This window comes from Balaenoptera acutorostrata, chromosome 4, assembly GCF_949987535.1.
Source record: "Balaenoptera acutorostrata chromosome 4, mBalAcu1.1, whole genome shotgun sequence".
Taxonomy (NCBI): domain Eukaryota; kingdom Metazoa; phylum Chordata; class Mammalia; order Artiodactyla; family Balaenopteridae; genus Balaenoptera; species Balaenoptera acutorostrata.
Genome location: NC_080067.1, coordinates 80,896,452 through 80,914,776, shown reverse-complemented (window position 1 = coordinate 80,914,776; position 18,325 = coordinate 80,896,452). Strand labels below are relative to the sequence as shown.

Sequence of the window (18,325 nt, the reverse complement as noted above, 5' to 3'; positions counted from 1 at the left end):
TCTGAAATCATATTTCTCTCAGTTTAGAAAAGTCTCAAAACCACCATGTGTCTATTTTGTATATTTATCTATATTTGGCTTTATTCCAAAAAGGATTTAAGGCAGCCTCACCAAGTCACAAGGTCTCTGTTTCATCCTAATTACACAGGACAAAGGAAACACAGAATCTGTTCATATTTGCCCCAGGTAATAAATAGGCTGTTTACTGATAGGCATTTGTCTTAGTGTGTGCCAAAATGAAGTAAAGGGAACTTGGTCCAAGGCTGAGAACAGATGAATCTGGGATGAAAGCCCAATAGCCTTGAAGTGATGCCAGCAGCAGCAAAGTGATTAGTGAAAGAGACTTTACAAAAAGGAGCAGGTAGCAGGAGGCCGGCACTGCACCTGAGACCTGGTTCTTTGTACCAGCTTGTCATTAGTTAGCCTTGTGACACGTGGGAAAGCCACTGCCCCTCTCTAGTAATGTTTCCTCTTCTATAAACGAGGGATTCCTATTCCCAGATAACTTTTGACTCAGATACGAGAACAGAGGGGACTTAAGGGCCCTGCAGGGAAGGAAAGCTGAAATGGGTTTTGTGCTTTGGGGCACAGGACTTTGGCTGGGGAGGGCACTGGAAGGAAACTGTTGTCAATAATCATGTGCAAGAAGGGATTGTGTGTGGAAGCCACATCTTGACCCTTCTTCATCTGCACAATCTATTTCCAGCCTTAGCACCTGGGAACAGGGTAGGGAGGCCAGAGGGGTGGTCTTCACAGTTTCTAGCCTAAACTTTTTCTTTAAGTAAAAGCTCAGAGGGTCCAAAGACACCTGCTTAGCCCTCCCTGGAGCCACCCCAGCTACCCCCTGGGTACTGCACAGAGCCCTGTGTGATGAGCCCTGGTCTGGAGTATTGCACTGGCTTGTGTGGCGTCCCCTGAGTGCGTACACAGCCATTGCAATCCCCGCTGGGGCAACATCCACTTCAGAAAGGAACGTGCACGTCATAAAGAGTGTCAGGCAAACACAAAATCTTTTGGTTTTAATCTTTACTTTCAATCCCAAACAATCTCTTTCCTTTTTGTTACAAAAGTACTAAACAAAAACACAGACAGGGGAAGAAAGCTGACATCTGCAAACTATGTGCCTTCAACAGGCGTCTCAGTAATCCCATCACCAACACCCATGTGCAAGGCAGAGACACCAGGTAGGTAATTCTCAGGAATCGGAACTATACCATAAATGCACGATCATTTTATTTCATTTAAAAATGATCAACAGGAGCAAAGGCAGACTGTGTGGGTTTTACTCACTCTGACACTCCCAAGAGCCTTCTCATCTGGCCAGACTGGAGGCCCAGCCCTCCCGGAAGGGAGAGGCGGCCTGCATCTTAGCAGTTCATTGAGACGACAAGCTGGATGTGCTGAGGAAAGCCGAGAGCACCGTCGCCGGGCTTGGAGGGGTGGCCAGGTGGCACGGCCGGGCACCTTCCTGTGTGGGTGGGCTCCTCGCCCAGGCTCACCGGAAGGTCTCTGTGCTTGGCCGTGCAGGGAACCGCGCTCAAGCCAAGCAGCTGTCCAAAGCGTGTCAGTCTCTGGCTTGACTGCTTGCCCCTCCAGCCCTCTGAGGGGAAGGAGCCATCAGTCCACTGTGCCATTGTAGGATTTGTTGAACTTGTTGAAGGTGAAATCCACGGTGTGTGTGGAGATGGGCTTTCTGTACAGAGGGTTTGAAGCCTAGAGAACACGGGAGGTAAGAGGACATGTGTTAGTTCATTCGTTCATTCGCACACACACAGGGTTGGAGGCCCTTCTAGGGTCAGTCACCCAGGAAGGCAGTGGGGCCCGCCCGCGGGTGAAGGCAATGGCCTTGTGCTGCAAGACTGGCTCCTCTAAGCCGGCCTGGGACGGTCCTGCCCCTCCCTGAGCTTTCTCTCTCCATCTCTGAAGCGAGCGGCTGTGCCTGTCAGATGGTCTCTGAAGTCCCTTGTAGCTTTAACACACTCACTGGGGATTCAAGGGGGGCTCACTCTTGCTCAGTCCTTCGGGAGCGTGCAGTCTGCTTGGGGAGACAAGACACACATGGACACCGCGACAGACTGTGAGCACGTGGGACCCTCTCCTGGACTGTTGGACACAGTCTCCCTGCCAAGGCTGTGGCGAGCGCCTCTGGCGGTGAGCCTCCCGACCGGGGCCTGGTGCGGGGCTCCATGCAGGGCGTCCAGAACTGGGCACACACCGCCTCTCAGGTTTCGCTTCTTCGCGTTTTTTGTTTTGTTTTGTTCTTTTTAACTTTTTGGCCACACCGCGCAGCATGTGGGATCTTAGTTCCCCGACCAGGGATCGAACCCGAGCCCCCTGCAGTGGAAGCACATTGTCTTAACCGCTGGACCACTGGGGAAGTCCTCGCTTCTTTGTTCTGAATCCCAAAGACGTTAGTGGGCCTCTGCTTGAACTCAACCGGACCGCTAAGCTTGACATTTTTTCTACTTCCAACTTCCCACTGGCTTACCATTTCATAGCGGGCCCTGGATCGCTCGCTCTGGAACTTTGCAAACTCTCTCCGGTCGTGGATGGTGACAAGCAGCTTCCAGATGGCCAGGAGCGCAAGCCCAATCAGGATGATGCTGCCGACCACGGCCAGGAGGATGGTCGTGGCATTGGGGGCCGCTCCACACTCTGGAGGGGACCAGGGCACGATGAGCAAAGCCACCGCCGTCACCGTGCCCCTGCCCCCCCGACCTCAGGCCCGTCGGCTCTCCCCAGAGGCCTTCCCTGGGTTCCCTGAGATGCTCACACCGCTTCTGAGAGAGCTGGCTGGCAGGCAGGTTTCCCCAACGCACATAAAGTGGAAGATTCAAAGAGGGCTGGTCACTGTGCCAAGGCCACACAGTAAGCCAACGGCAAAGTCTAGGAGAACCTTGGTGGTTGCTCCACTTTCTCCCACACGCCGTGCGTACGGCTGCGTCTCCCCAACTCGAAGCACCCACGCCCCAGCCCGGCCCCACCTCCCGTGCAGGACGCTGGACCAGGTCTCAGCTTTCACGTAAATGGTTTCAGGAGTAGATTGGGCGGCAGGAGGTTTCATGAAGCCGCTTCCACAAGGGCTGGGCTGGGGGCCAGCCAACACTTGTAAGCCCTTAGTGTGGAGCCTTTGGAGCAAATGTGCTTATTTTCAAAGAACCGCAAAGACAGCGCTTGGAAACAGAGCCTCCTTCTTACAGGCGTGCATCCTGGGCTAGGACCACAATCCTTCCCTCTGCCTCTGGCCTAGGGAAGGCACATTATGTGGTCTAGCCCCATTTGGAAAAACAGTTTGCAATGTTTTGAAAGGAAGAGAGCAGATCTTTTTCTGCACCGCCCGCCTCTGCCCCGGCAACCTCCACCAGAGAAGAATGAAAGGGTTCATACTAGAAACCCTCATTACCCCAAGGAAAAGGGCCATTGGTCCCCAGGCCCAGCGCGTGGGGCAGAATTGCCCGTGTTAGATGAGAGCGTGCCGTCCTCAGGGGCCCAGGGAGCGAGGCATGGCACTTGCAGGAATGTCAACCCAGCGCTCCATCTGCCCTTCTTGGACTCCACTCCGCAAAGCGGCAGCCCGGCTAGGGCTGTGTGTACCCAGATGCTTCCTGACGCCCAGCCCTCATGGTCCAGACCTGCCCTGCACGCTTGCACCACCACTGGCCATGTAGGCTAAGTGTGTTCTGTGCTTACTGTCACCCCTGTGTCCCTTCAAGATGAGACACTCCCGCAGGGCAGGGGCCTATCCTCATATAACTCCCATTCCCCTAAGTCATGCCCCACCCCCGTGATGGGTCCCCAGATATACAACCATCTTTCTTCTAAACTATAGCAGTCAGGTAGAGGCGACCTTAGATCTTGATCTTTATATGGAACTGTATCCCTCCTCTCTCTGGAGTTTGGAAAGGATAGTGAGGAGAGAACGGGTGATACGTCAGAAACCGAGCCCCCTGGGGGAGCAGACAGAGCTGGCCCTCACCCACCTGGCTCCCTGAGGACTGTCAGGTTGGACTTCCCACTGGGGAGCTCTGCATAGGTGAACATCATCACACAATCCTTGGCAGTTTTGTAGAAACAAAGCACAGCCTCCTGGTCATCTTTCACTGGAAGAAAACCAAGCAGAAATGTCCTGAGTGTGTCTCTGAGCGATGCAGAGCCGCTAAGGGACGGGTGAGGAGCCGAACCCCGCAAAGAAGAAAAGAGGGTGCAGAGAGGCTTAAAGGGAAGGCTGGACCTTAAAAATGAATTTCTCACATCAAGAACGCAGGCCCAGCGCTAAGTTAGGCTGCGCTGGGGACGGGAATTCCCTTCCATGCGAGGGAGGCCTCCGCAGGCTCACTGGGGTGAAAGGAGAGGGGGCACTGCTGCTGGGGCGGGACTGGGCAACGGAACTGGGTAAAGAAAAGAAGGGGCCATCCTGCTGTCCGCGGAGGCCTGAGCGAGAGTTCACGCTTGAGTCTACCTGGCTGAGAGCCGGCTGCAGAGGCCAGGAGGCGGAGGCGCTTTCCTGAGATGAGAAACCAAAAAGACCCACGAGGCAAGGAGGATGGGTGGATGAGAGACTGCACCTCCCACCCACAGTGCGCACCGCTGGCCTCGCTCCCCATAGTAAGAAGCCCCCTTCCTCAAGCTGCCTCAACACCTGCCGTGCCCACGCGGCTGTCACCTGAGGGGAAGGTATCACCAACCCCACTCCCCCCTCCCCGCCCCCCACTGCCCCGCCAGGCATTGTCTGCATTCCAAGCCTCCCCTGGGACAGGGTTAGACTGATTTCCAGGGTGGAAAGGAAGCGGGGAAGAGTGTGAAGCAAGAGACAGGCGGGTGGTAAGGGAATGACCCACTGGTCCTGAGTAACAACTGTGGGCTATTTTGTGACACAAAATGCTTTCTAGCTCCACCCTTTGTAACCCTGTTGCTCGAAGGAGTCTCCACCTAGAGCCAGACAATTTTGAGTGGTTATCAGACACGGAGGCCTGGGCTTTTTCTCTCGGCCCCCAATCCTAAGCCTGGTCTGGGTGAGTGTGAGTGAGCATGGGTATGAAAAAGCCAGGGGGAAGGAAGGAAAAGGGTAACTGGTGAATGCGAACAGAAACCTTCTCTGTGAAGCAACTGATTCATGACAAAGGGACAGACTGAGAGGCAGCTGTGCGTGAACAGCTGCATTTGCTCCAGAGCGAGTGAGTAGTCAGTGGGCCGGGGGAGGCATCGCCATCTTTCTGTGGGTGCCCAGTCAGGGGGGCAACGGCCCCAGGTCTGCAGGCAGAACTTGCTGTGAGCCAGACCTCAAGTCACAAGACAGAAGCAGGGCAGGAAAACGGGCATGAGAGGCCGGATCTGGGGAGGGCGGGGCAGGGGCTCCCTGCTGTGGTACAAGCCCTGGCACGCAGTAGGTGCTCAATGAATTTGTGTTGGCGGAATACATGACTTGGCATCCTCAGGAGCCATGATTCGGCCAGAGCATCACTCAAGATCAGGGAGGCAGGAAAAAGGAGTGGGGAGACCTGTAGGAACGAGGAAGAGCCAGGGTAGCACTCGATCCTGGGTTCATTCGGACAGAATGTGAGCTCTGCCTCGTCTAATGCTGGCAGAGCATCACGAGAGCTGCACTGGGCTGAGGCCAAACAGAGACTGGCTAGCTGGTCACCAAACATGGTTTCCCAGCTTCCTGGGCACAGCTGGATGACATTTCCCGCCATCCTTGCAGTAAACATGGCTGGATGACTGAGCTCTGGGTGGGGGGGGGATGTTGTGTGCCCCACTTCCAGGCCCCACCCATGTAAACCTCCCCCACGATCTTTCCCCATTTGCAGATTCAATGGAGAGAATTCTGAGGACCCGGGGGAGGGTGGAAACACAATCTAGAGGGTACCTGGGCTCCTGAAGGAGCACAGAGAGGCCTTGTCAACCAGGAACATCGTCACTGGACTTCGAGTGAGTGACAAACTGACTTTTATTTTGTTAAGTCATTGAGGTTTGGGGTTTGTTTGTTGTAGCAGCTAACAGTACTTATTCTAACTAATATACCAACTTCTCAGGAAGCCTGGGAGAAGATGTAGGAAGGGACTAGGCTTCAGGGATGGGACAGAAACTTAAGAACGGGAAGGTCTTACACCCTGGAGAGCCCAGAACCTATGACCTAACACAGGTACTCCAAGTCCTCTTGGGGAGCCAGCAAGGACTAGCCAAGGACACTGAGGTTGCTTCCTAACTCAAGGTTAAAACTACCCTCCTGTCTGCCAGGCAGCCCTGAAGATCGTCCCCACGAGGGAGAAAGTCTCTACACGTCTGCCAAGATCCAAAAGGGGCCGGCTGCCCAGGGCCGCTCCCCACACTCACCGATGGTGTCCACCTGTGTGATCACCTCATCCTTGCACAGGTTTTGGCAGGTCTGGTTGTCAACTGAGCTCCCTGAGTGAAGCAGCAAGCACTCAACACAATCTCTTTGGAAAAGAGGCAATAAATGTGGGTGTTAGATGCTGGGTAGTAGCTCCACACATGTAACTGAGTGCATGTCCCAAGAGTGCAGGTCCCAGCCCTCCTGCAAGCCCCTGAAAGTTTTAACTTCTCCCATGTTCAGATGTTTGGCCTCAAGGAACATTTCTGCTCTGTCCTTCTTGCTGCTATCATGCAGGGAAGCCCAAGGGTTCTTGGAGGAACATATGTGGGTTTAGAAGCATGTCTGGTACACATGTCAAGTTGCAGGTTGGAAACCTTTCAAATTCTGACACCAGGAGCCAAATCCATCTGCACTCTGGTGCATCAAATGCCTCACTGAGGAGTCTTCCCCAAACAAGAAGTTTCTGAAGATAAAAAAGTGTTCCTGGCCTCGAAGAGGGGCCCTCACCCCCCTATAGCCCCAATTCCCAGGATCCCCACCAGGAGACCATCACCCAGGCAGGGCTCTCAGCACATTAAACTCTCTGGGTGGGCTTTCAAGACAAAACACCACTGCCTCGGCCCAACCACACCCATGGAATCCGAATCTCTGGGGCTGGACCTGGGCTCTTGGGGATTCTGAGTAAAGGTGAGGGCTGAGAACCACTGTCCTGGAGACTCTCATTGCCCCCTTCCTGCTCCCAGATAGAGCCCACCTGGCAGGGGAGCTAAGCTCTAAGGGTCCGTAAAGCTTGCTGTGGAGGGGAGAGAGGGTCTCTGACCTTTATGGGGGACTGGGAGGTGGGAGAGCATAAATGGGATGGTGAGAACCCAACTCCAGGGAGAAGTGGGTTGGAACAAAACCACCAGCTGATGGGGAATGTGCAGGAACTTCCTGAAGTGATGGTCCTCGGTGGCCGGCCAGGATGGTGAGAGACCCCAAAACAGAGGTTTCCCCAGGAAATGGGGTGAGGACTCCAGAGCCAAGTGTGCTGGGAGGGCCACTGCCTTGCTGCCGCTGTGCCCTGGCACCCGAGGGCAGGGGAGCCTCACAGAGCCTCAGCCACATGGGGGGACAGCAGCCCAACCTACCCCACAGGCCTGTGGGGACCAAAGGGGCTGCGTGTCTGGAAAGCTCCCTGGCAAAAATATGGAGGGTTGTACCATCACCATGCATTGCCTTTATTAGATCATTGTAAAATTCCGTGGGATGGAGAGACCAGTTACTACGTTTCCAGGGCAGAAACTGTGGCCTGAAGGGAGCTGGGAGCGTTTCCTTAAGTCGTCCTATTTTACAGGTGAGGGAAGTGAGGAATCAGTGACAGCAGGGTCCAGCACCCAGGTGCCTGCCTCTCTGTCAAGTTCCTCCCTGAGTCCTTACTCCACTTTCTGAACACTGAGGAGGAATGGGCAGAGTGAGTAGATTGTGGAGGGAAAGTAGGTAAGACTTTCTTACCAGGGTCCTAATATGCTTAAGAATCCAACTATCCTCGGATTGGCCACAAAATCCCACTCTCCTGGGAATGACTTCATGGAAACATTCTGAAGTTAAACAAGTAGGTAATTTCTGCATTTCTCCTGAGGCCAGAGCCCCAGCGGGCAGGCGACTGAGACTTGGCTGGGCACCAGGAAGGCCCGGCTCCAGCTCTGGTCATTCATGCTGCCGCCGCTGCCCCTCCTCCACCCGTGGATTAACACACTGCAAAGAAAGGCGGCTGCTTCCGGTCTCCGCTAGGATTCACTGAGCCCTCCATCTGCACGCCCTGTGGTCATGAAACCACAGGGCCGCTTCCAGGGAACATTCCCTAATCAGCCATGTGGACAAATCGGTTTAACCTGTGTGCTCCGCATACTGGGTTGAATCTTGTGATCTATTGCAGTCACGTATTAAAATGTCTGGCCTTTAAACAAACAAGTTGCTGAGACAGACTTTGCTCAGGGAGACTGTTAATTGAAATCAGCTGAAACTGAACATGAACTCACCCAAGGTGTAGAGCGTGTTTGGTTAGTTCTAGAGAGTGGAGATTGACTGCTCTGAAAGCCCAGAAAAAAAAGGACATCGGCATTCAAAACCTGGTGGCTCTCGGCAAAGCAGCAAGTAGAAAAACAGCCTGAAATAAGGCACTATCAAAGGTACTTTGTTCAAAAAAAAAAAGTGACAACTAGGCTGTGAAAGAGACTGTGTCAGCGTGGCCCGGAGACAAGTAAGAAGGAAGAGTGAGGCTCCCCTACGCATCTCTTTGCTCTCCTTGCTCCCTTGATATTGCTCAATGGATAACAAATCATCAAGTCTATGTCTCCTTGGAAATGAATGCTTTAAACATTTAAAGCTAAGGTGGTCTTCCCAAGGGGCCTTTTAACTGACCTGAGCCAACCCTATATTGCCTTGCTGCTCCGGAAGAAGGAAAGAAACAGGCTTGATCTGCCTTTATTGGTTCCATGTGTATTGTCCTAGCTTGGCACCAACCCCCCATCCACCTCATATGCCCCAAGGTCTGGGAGCACATACTCAAAAGGGTTCTGCTGGTGGGAGAGCTGGGGGTAGGGCACCTCCCTCAGGCATTAAATATTGATAATGGCCATGATTCCAGGCTCAGATAGCCACAGCTATTTGGGCTCCAGATCCAGGATCCTAACCTCCTCCTTCCCCTGGGATGTTTCTATTTGGATTTCTGTTGTATCTCTGCTCTTAGCAGGTCTAAACTAGATCTGTGTTTCTTCTCCCTTACTCTGCCTGGTTTCCCTCTAATTACACAGAATAAAATCTGGCCCTGTCTATCTTGTCTCTCCATCTGCGGCCAGCTTTCAATTACCCACGCCTGGATTATTTGTGGCAAACATCCAACCAGGGGTTCTGCCACCCAGAACGTTTCTGAGTGCAGACTGACCGGCAGCCACGGCTGCTCAGGGAGCATGAACTCGTCTCATTCCGAGCCCGAGCCAGGGGTTTGGAAGGGAAATCTGCCAAAAAAAAATTGCACAGTTGCGTTTCCCAGCCAAAGAGAAACAACGTCTGTATTATTATTTGTTTCTGATTATCTGTGCCCTCCCTCCTGGCCCCTTAGGACAAGGATGATGATAGCACAGCTGTTTCTCTAGCAAAATTCAAGAGAAACTGTCACTCTTGCTTTCCCAATGGCGTAACTCCCTGATTTAATTCCCTCTCATTCGCACTCTGGCAGAGTGTGAAGGGCAGAGCCGTGGGGAGGTCAACAGGGGAACGTAACCCCATGGCTGGGTCAGTGGAGGCCTGGAACCCGCGTCTGGACAATCTCTGCATTCAGCAGCAGCGCAGAGACCCACTCCATTATCTGTACAAATGGAGCAGAAAATTCAAAAGCCACTGCAGTTTGTTCCTGGCTTGCCTTATCTAGGTCGGGTGCCCTCCTGTCCAATTTACCTTCTGATGATGTTTTGCTTAAAGCAGCATTTCCCATATGGGGGGGCCTGTGAAACATTGTTTGGGAGATGCTAATGGGGCAGGAGGTCAAATTCATTTGGAAAAAAGATGCATGCTGAATGTCCTTTTAAAATACTCAGTGACACACTAAAGGCTCAAGAAGATGCTATTTTGGTACTAAAATCAGTTTAATTTCATTTAACTCAGTAATCCTATAACTTCTAAACTTGTTTAGGAACAGAATAAGTTTTTGTTGTTGTTGTTATGTTTTGATTTTGTTTTTTTTTACAAAATCCCCATGGAACCAGTGTTTCAAAGACCCTATTCTAGTTAATGGTAGTAAGAGTTTCGATCCCCAGCAAGGCTGGGTGGGGAAGATGCAGGAGATGGGGGATGAGAGGCTGGCCAGCCTGAGGGCTGACTGGCCGGATGACAGGCCTGGTCTGGGGGAGACGCTGGGGTTGGGGGCGGGGGGGGGGGGGGTGGAGGGCTGTGTACGGGGCGGCGCTTTACCTCTTGGTGCTGCAAGCATCCAGGCAGGTCGGGCACTTCTCACATGTCTCCCCAAAGGCCCCTGGCTCCGTGCACTGGCACTGCCCACAGACACAGTGCCCGCGGTCACTGCAGATCTGGCCATCCCGGGCCTGGCACGTACTGATGTCTGTCGAGCAGTTACAGTTGTCCCCGATGTAACCTGCGTGGCACTTGCATTCTCCGCAGTGACAGTCGCCGTGGCCTAAAGGACACACACGGCACATGGGCGCCTGCCCGCTTGCACGGACACGCGACCAACCGCCCAGCGCCTGCCGTGTGCCGGACGCCGGGGAGCCAACAGAATGAGATGCCGACTGTGCCCTCGCAGTCCGTCTGGGCAGACAGAGAGGGCCTGGTGCTGACACGGGGTGACAGCAGGGCGCCCGGGCAGCGCGTGTGGCCCGGCTGGGCTGAGTGCTGCTCCAAGTCGGTCCAGAACTTGGCCAAGTCGTGCCACAGGCCCAGGACACCAGAGAGCTCCTTCCTGTCTCCCGTGTTACGTGATTAATGGCCCCAGAACCTGTGAATGTGACCTCGTATGGCAAAGGAAACTTTGCAATGTGATTAAGTGAAGGATTTTAAGATGGGGGAGATTCTCCCGGATTATCCAGGGGGGCCCTCAGTGCCACCACAAGGGTCCATATGAGAGGAGGGCACGGGGAGATCTGACTACAGAAGGTGGTGGCGACGGACAGGAGAAGCAAGATGCTGCGCTGCCACCTTTGAAGATGGAGGAGGAGACCTCGAGGAGCCCGGAAGGCAAGGAACGCAGCCCTGCAAGATGGAAAAGGCGAGAGAAGGGTCCTCGCCCAGAGCCTCAGAGGGAGTGCGGCCCTGCTGCCACCTTGACTTTAGCCAGAGAAAACGATTTCAGACTCTGACCTCCAGAAAAGAGAACGCACCTGAGTTGTTTTCAGTCACTAAATCTGTGGTACCCTAACACAGCCACGAAGGAAACCAACACAGTTGCTGCCCCTCAGTCTCAGTGAGACGCTGATTCTTGCTCTGGCCTTGGAGCCTCGGGCCAGAGCCGGATGACTCAGGAGCAGGTACGGGAGACGGCAGCGGCTAACACCCAACTCGCTACGCACGTGTCAGGCTTTACAGCACGAACTCGATGAATTCTTACAACCATCCCACGCGCACAAGTGATGAAACTGACACACGGAAGGATGAAGGGCTTGCTGACGGTCAGACAGCTAGCGGCTGCAGAGCCAGGACCCAAACCGGGGACCCTCCAGGGCCCACGGTCTGAACTCCAAGATCCGTGGCCTCTCAGGAGAAGAGGACAGAGTAGGCCCTAATCAAGATGAGAACCAGCTGAGGGGCCCCCTGCTTCCCCCTTGCAGGAGGAACCCTTTCCACAGCCTGCAAGGGAGGAGGAGCTGGGCATCCCCTCCTGGTTCTTCAGGCATCAAGGGCAGGGGAGCTGCTGGGCTCAGAGGACCGAGTAAGTGTGCACACCAGGCACGCGCGTGTGCACACTGGACAGTGAAAAGCACGGACAGCACCAGCCTCCAAGGGGGCCAGGAGCCTGACAGTTAGTGGATTCTCTATTTTTTGCTAACAGAGGCAGAAAGCAGTGCTACAGATGGTACTTAATTTTTAAAAATCTTCCTTATACTATCACTGCAGCATATTGTCCTTTCTCGTGCCATTTTGCTAAGGCTAATATTAATAGGACCAAGAATTTGTATTTACTGAGAACCCACTGACATACTAGCAGGAGACCAGGCAGGCAGGGGATGGCATCAGACAGGGGCGCCTTGCATTTTATTCCTGCTCCTGAGTCAGTTATCCTTGTAGTTGGACCTCGGCACCTTCTGAGACCACCAATGAGTGTGACCCGCAATTCAGGTCAGGAGCTAACTCCAGAGAGCCTCTTCACCCCCACTTCCTTCCTGTCCCCCTCCCCCACCTGTCTGCTCTGGAGAGCCTAGAATCTGCAGGAGGCAGGGAGGCCATCTGGAGCCGCCAGTCCTCCCCTCCCTCCCATGCATGCGGCGCAGCCTCTCTGCAGCCCAGGGGTGCAGAGCCCCAGCAGATACTGTGCTGGGCGAGAGCACCCTCCCACTTCACAGTCAGTGCCGAGGCATATGGCAGCCCTCTGGGAGGGGTGAGGAAAGCCAGACCCCAGCCAGGAGGAGGCTGTGGAGTGCAGTTTAACTGCCTGGAAGCTGGCATGTGACGTGTGGGCCACAGGAGACAGCAGCACCCCTCCTCATGGGTTACACGGTGGGGGGGAAGGGGCATGGAGGGGAAAGGGCAGCAGAGAGCACGACTCACCCCAGGGAGGGAGGCCTGCACACCCTTCCTCTCCACCGATCCCTGAACAGCCCTGGCAAGCAGGAAACCACCCCCCCACAGGACGTCTTCCCAAATGAAATGGATCCAATCCGCACAACTCCCTAACTCTCGGCCTCAGGACCACATTGGTCAAGAGGCTGTTTTAAATTAAAATGGTTCACTGTCAGGGTGATTTTCCCCCCAGCGTTTTATTATGACAATTCCAAGCCTGCAGCCAAGTTGAAAGGACTGTACAGAAAACATCCATCCATGTACCACCCCCATTCCGCCATCAGGATGCTGCCAGCTGCTTTATCACACATCTTTCCATCCCTCTCTCCATCCATCAATCCATATTTTTTTTCAATGCATTTCAAAGTGAGTTGCAGTTATCAGTGCACTTGAGGAGTGGTTTTTAATACAGCTCTGGTCTCTCCAGTGGCTTGTACATCACGCCATCCCATCAAGCAAAAATAGAGGAAGTAAGAGGCGTGGTTGGTGCCGTATTTACCAGCAGCAAAGACACTACCCAGGCCGGAGAGACTGCTTTGCTTGACACGGTGAGTGTTGTTTCCCTTCCTTCTCCGTCTTTGGCAGCAATATAAAATGAACCAAATAAAAACCTAGCACAACATTCCAAAGTGTCAAAGGTTTGGTGAGGAGGTACTATATTATTTCGTTTTGGGTGAAGTGTGGGTGTGTGTATGTGTTGAAGGGAGAACTTGCTCCCCATGGTGACTGGGCATCTAATGTGAAAAGATCTGCTGCTGAGAAGATGGCAAAGGTGCCAGCTGCTCTGTACTTCCCACCGTGACGGTTAACTGGCAAGTAAACCCAGCTGCCTTGGGTACATCTGACATCATGAAGATCTTGAGAGCTCCAAAACCCAGCCCACAGTTAAAGCAATTGAGGGTGCCCCTAGATCTGGGGTGCAATTACAGAGGTAGGAGTCAAGAGCAGGAGAGAGTGGGAGCTGGTAACTCACCCAAGGTCACCACGGCTCCATGGAGAGGGACGGGACTCACTGCCAGAGACCTAAGCCGTTCCTGAAAGCCTCCTACAGCAGCTGAGAGGCATGGACGTGGCGAGAAAGAAACGCTGTGCAAAGAACCTGTGAGTGAGAGCACGAAGCGCCCCGGCCCACAGGGGTAGGGTGGGCAAGCAGGTGGAAGCCGCTGAGGGCCGGGGGGCCTAGGAAAGTCCTTATCCACGTGGCGTTTTGGCCTCAAACATTTGCCAACTCCAACGCAAGGTCCCAGCAAGTCAAACTAGGAGAGAAGCCACGCTCGGTGAAATGGCAGAAGCCACTGGAGTGCTGTCCTCAGGGACTCCCGTGATGGCCCCAGTTTGTCTGTCAGGTGGTTCATCGCCTCTCAAAGACAATGGAAAGCAGCTACAGCAAAGGGGTGACACACGCCTCCTTGTCCTCCTTCACTCCCACAGCAGACCGTGCCGTCTAATCAGGGGATTCTCTGCCAGGGAGCCCGGGCTCGGCCTCAGAATCCTCAACATTGTCCTCCAAGGAGGTTCTACCAACTGGTGGGGCCGGCACACAAGGTACAACCACTTGCCATTTCGGTTTAAAGTTTCCAAGTCTCCCTGAGAAAGCGTGACCCATATAGAACGTCATAGACTTCGTAAACCTGGTCACAATTTATCCTAATCCAAAGGTCTCGGACCCTGCACTTGGGCCTCCACCTGCCTTTCCCTCAACCTGCACGTACAGACATTTCCACATCCTCTGGTCAGCCCTTGGCCTCTCCTAATGCCCTAGTAGGAACATGTTATTAAAATGACAAGGGTCATTCGGTCCCGTCCCCAGGCTCAATAACCCATCAATCACCAGGAGAACTGCATGGGGAATGGGAACATGATCCTGGCTAACAGCACCCAGAGGGCCAAAGCAAGGACTCTGCATCAAAGCAAAGCTCGTTTATAATGCTTCCCCAGCACCCTGGCAAAGTGCGCTGAATTTCATGATGCCTGTTTAATACTGTGCATACATAAGAATATTTTCATTATACATAGACAGGGATACTGAAGGGCATGTGAAACCACTTTGTAAGCTGTGAATTGCTACATGTGCAAGCTATTATTAGTACCTTTATTAGAATGACTGATAGCTAAATGGACAGGAAGTTGTAAATGTGTCTATTTATACAGAATTTCAGCTCTACAGAATTCAGCAGCTTTCCATCAGCAAGACGGTGCTTGTGTGGGCCATGGGCCAAGACGCAGGCCCCCCCCCCCGCCCCCGCCCCCACTGATCAAGTAGAATACTGGCTATTCAGAGGCAGGGGCACACCTGAAGCAGGCGGGGAAGGAGCTGCCAGAGAGGAGGGAGGGGGCACGTGAGGAAGCCCCAGCGCCAGTGCTCTGTAGAGGTCAAGAAGAGCAAATCCTACAGTGCGGTGGGGCGGGGAGGGCAGAATCCAGTGGTAGAGAGGTGAGGAAGTGGCCACAGCCAGCGCGGCAACTCCCACAAGGAATCTGGCTGTGCAGGGAAACGAAGAGATGGCGGGGAAAGAGGCTGGGGATTTTGAAGAGGGGATATTCGAGCATCCTTCTGATTAAAGAGAAAGATACAGAAGAGAGAACATTTTGGTGGAAGTGGAGGGATCGAGGGAAGAACAAACCCCAAAGAGATCATAGCAGAGAGAGGTTAGTGGGGCGGGTGGGGCAAGAGAGAGAGAAAAAGAGAAAGAGAGAGAGAGAGAGCGAGTAGCTGGGGGGTGAGGACTGTGGCCGGAGGAGCTCAGGCTAACCCCAATCAGCTGCGTGAAAGGCTGGCGGCTGTGCTTGAACCACATTCAAGTGTCACCTTGGGCAAGTCCCTAAACCTGACTGATGATCATTTCTTCATCTGTCAATGAGGACAATGCCTTTCTCGTGGGAGTGTCATCAGAAATACTGGTGTTAATGCAAATCAAGCCCCTATCCACAGCAGCCAGCACATGACCGCACCGCCCCTGAAGCGAAGCAAGCAAGGAGCTCGGAGGCCGTTGCACTGGACAGCGGTCACAGGGCCGTGCAGGCGTGACCTGGAGAGAGGGTTGAGAAGTCGGGGATCATGCAGTGGGAGGGCACAACCTCAAAGGGGGGGAAGATCAACGGGGTAGAAAGCAAGGATCTGCAGGAGCGAGGGGAGGGCTGACACGGGTGGGAGGCGGCCAGTGCCCCTCGTCCTCAGGAAAAGGAGGCGTGGGCATTCTTTCATGAGCTGGAGGATGAAGGAGAGCCTGTTCACCATGGAACATGAGTGGTGGGTAACAGCAGGGATACAAGGAAACATTCGGAAAATGAGGCAGTAGAGTGTGGTGGTTAACATGTGGCTTCTGAAATCAGAGAGCCTGGGGTTGGCCTCCTGAATCTGCTATTTACCAGCAGTAACTGATGTTTAACCCCGCTGCATCTTGGTTTCTTCACTTTAAAATGGGGCCAATAAAGATGTCCCCACTCATAGGGTTGTTGTATGAGTTCAATCACATAACCTGTATAAAGCACTTAGTGTTTGTCATATAATAAGTGCTCAATTAATGCTAGCTAGCTTCATCGCTGTTATAATGGGAGTGTGTGGGGAGGGGAAGCTTGGAGTAGATAATCTCAGAGGATGGGAGAGGGAATAACTTCTGAGAGCTTGGATCAAAGACTTCCAGGGTTAGGGAGTTCCCTGTCAGTCCAGGTGTTAGGATTCAACACTTTCACTGCTGGGGCCTGGGTTCAGTCCCTGGTCAGGGAACTAAGATACTGCAAGCTGCCCAGCTCAGCCAAATTAAAAACAAAAACAAACAAACAAAAAACACATGCCTTCCAGGGTTAAAAGCTCCCATAAGGTTATCTAATCCACGCCCAGCCCAAAGTGAGAACACCCAGGGCCTGGTGAAGCTGCTCCCTCAACCCCAGAGCCTTGGCAGGGAGGCTGACACCCAACAGCACTGGAGGCCCTGCCTGAGGGGCACTCCAGCCCTCAGCAGGAAGGGGACCAGCTGCATGTCTGAGGCACGGCATGTGCGGCCCTCGGCCCCAAGCTGGACTGCGGTCTGCAAAGGCCCAAGGCAGCCCTAGGGTGACCTCAGAGGACCTGCGTGAGGGCCCTGGGGCTGGAGGAAGGAAGGACCCGGCCTGGGACGGGGCAGAAACAAGAAGTGGGTGTCTTCTCCCCATCCTGGCCCCGTCAGGAGCAAGGATCACAACCACACAGACGTCAGACCCTCAGGGTACAAATCGTCTCTCCACAGCTGGTCCAAAAATAGTTTCCATCCAGCTCAGGAATGCACTGCACTTCCCTCGGCTTCCGCCCCCTCCCCTCGGCCTCCAGGAGGCCTTTCAGGCTGGCAGAGGGCTGAGGAGGGGAGGGCTGTGCTCAGCTCCCCAGCCCCCGGGACAGGAACAGCACTTCCCTTGCTCCTGTCTCTCCCTCTCCCTATCCCACTGTCTGCATCCCTCTCTCACACAAGTATGTACTCTCAGTTTCTGCCTCCCCCAAGCTCCCCCATGGGCACCCCTCCTCCCACAGCCCCAGCACCCTCCTCCCACAGCCCCAGCACCCCTCCTCCCACAGCCCCAGCACCCCTCTTCCCACAGCCCCAGCATCCCTCCTCCCGCAGCCCCAGCACCCTCCTCCCACAGCCCCAGCACCCCTCCTCCCACAGCCCCAGCAATCCTCCTCCCACAGCCCCAGCATCCCTCCTCCCACAGCCCCAGCACCCCTCTTCCCGCAGCCCCAGCACCCCTCCTCCCGCAGCCCCAGCACCCTCCTCCCACAGCCCCAGCATCCCTCCTCCCACAGCCCCAGCAATCCTCCTCCCACAGCCCCAGCATCCCTCCTCCCACAGCCCCAGCACCCCTCTTCCCGCAGCCCCAGCATCCCTCCTCCCGCAGCCCCAGCACCCCTCCTCCCACAGCCCCAGCAATCCTCCTCCCACAGCCCCAGCATCCCTCCTCCCACAGCCCTCTGTCTGCCCATCGTCTTCCCCTCCTCTCTCCCCTCTTCTCAGGACAGGCAGCGGGTAAACAGGAAGTGGTTAAGAGAAAAAAGAAAAGGAAGCGCTGTGGGCTGGAAAGCCTCTGCCCATTTGGGTGATTCCCCTGCCACGGAAGTCAGGTCTTGTCTGCGGTGTGGACACCTCTGGGTGACACCTTGGGCCCCGCTCCTGGAACTCTCCAACAGCCGTCTTAAAAAGGGCAGGAAAACCAACCAGAGCTTTCTGTGCCTCCAGCCACCGGTGTCTGTGCGACTCGGGGGTCCCAAGACGCTGCTGAGCCAGAGGAGGCACACGGCCCCGCCCTCCTTAGCATCAGGTTGGGGTTGGGAGCTGCTCCCCGAGAGCCTGTGAACGTAGACGTCCTGGGCACTCACACAATCTCCGTGGGGAACCACAGCCAGGGGCGGGCTGACCTGTGGCCAAACGCACACACAACGCTTCCAGAGCGTCCGGCCTCTGTGTCCGGGGCTTTGGACTAGGAAGGGGAAATCCCTCCTATGAGGGGCGCTCTTCCTGGTCACCTGGCTGATGAGCAAGTGAGGGTCACATAACGGGCCGGGTGTTCTCAGTGTCTCCGGGTCTGGTCCCCGTGGGAACGCGCCCCTCCCATTGTCTCAGTGTTCCCTTCCATGCACTGGCTTTGGTGCCAGAAAAATTAGAGAACAGAGATTCTGGAAATGCACAGGACTTCTACCCAGTTCCCTCATGAGGGATCTTAGCCTGACTCTGGGCACCTCAGCAGAAACTA

General features: G+C 54.4%; 1 protein-coding gene across 1 annotated transcript in view; it reads right to left on the bottom strand.

Moving 5' to 3' along the window:
- Positions 1–993: 993 nt before the first annotated feature.
- ITGB5 (integrin subunit beta 5) overlaps positions 994–18,325 on the bottom strand; it is a 111,988-nt gene continuing 94,656 nt past the window's right edge. Inside the window, exons 11-15 of the mRNA XM_057544988.1 lie at positions 10,286–10,508; positions 6,334–6,437; positions 3,981–4,100; positions 2,489–2,655; positions 994–1,713 (exon numbers count right to left, since the gene is read on the bottom strand). Coding sequence (XP_057400971.1) covers positions 1,618–1,713; positions 2,489–2,655; positions 3,981–4,100; positions 6,334–6,437; positions 10,286–10,508 — 710 coding nt within the window. The 3' untranslated portion in view covers positions 994–1,617. The remainder of the gene's footprint in view (positions 1,714–2,488; positions 2,656–3,980; positions 4,101–6,333; positions 6,438–10,285; positions 10,509–18,325) is intronic.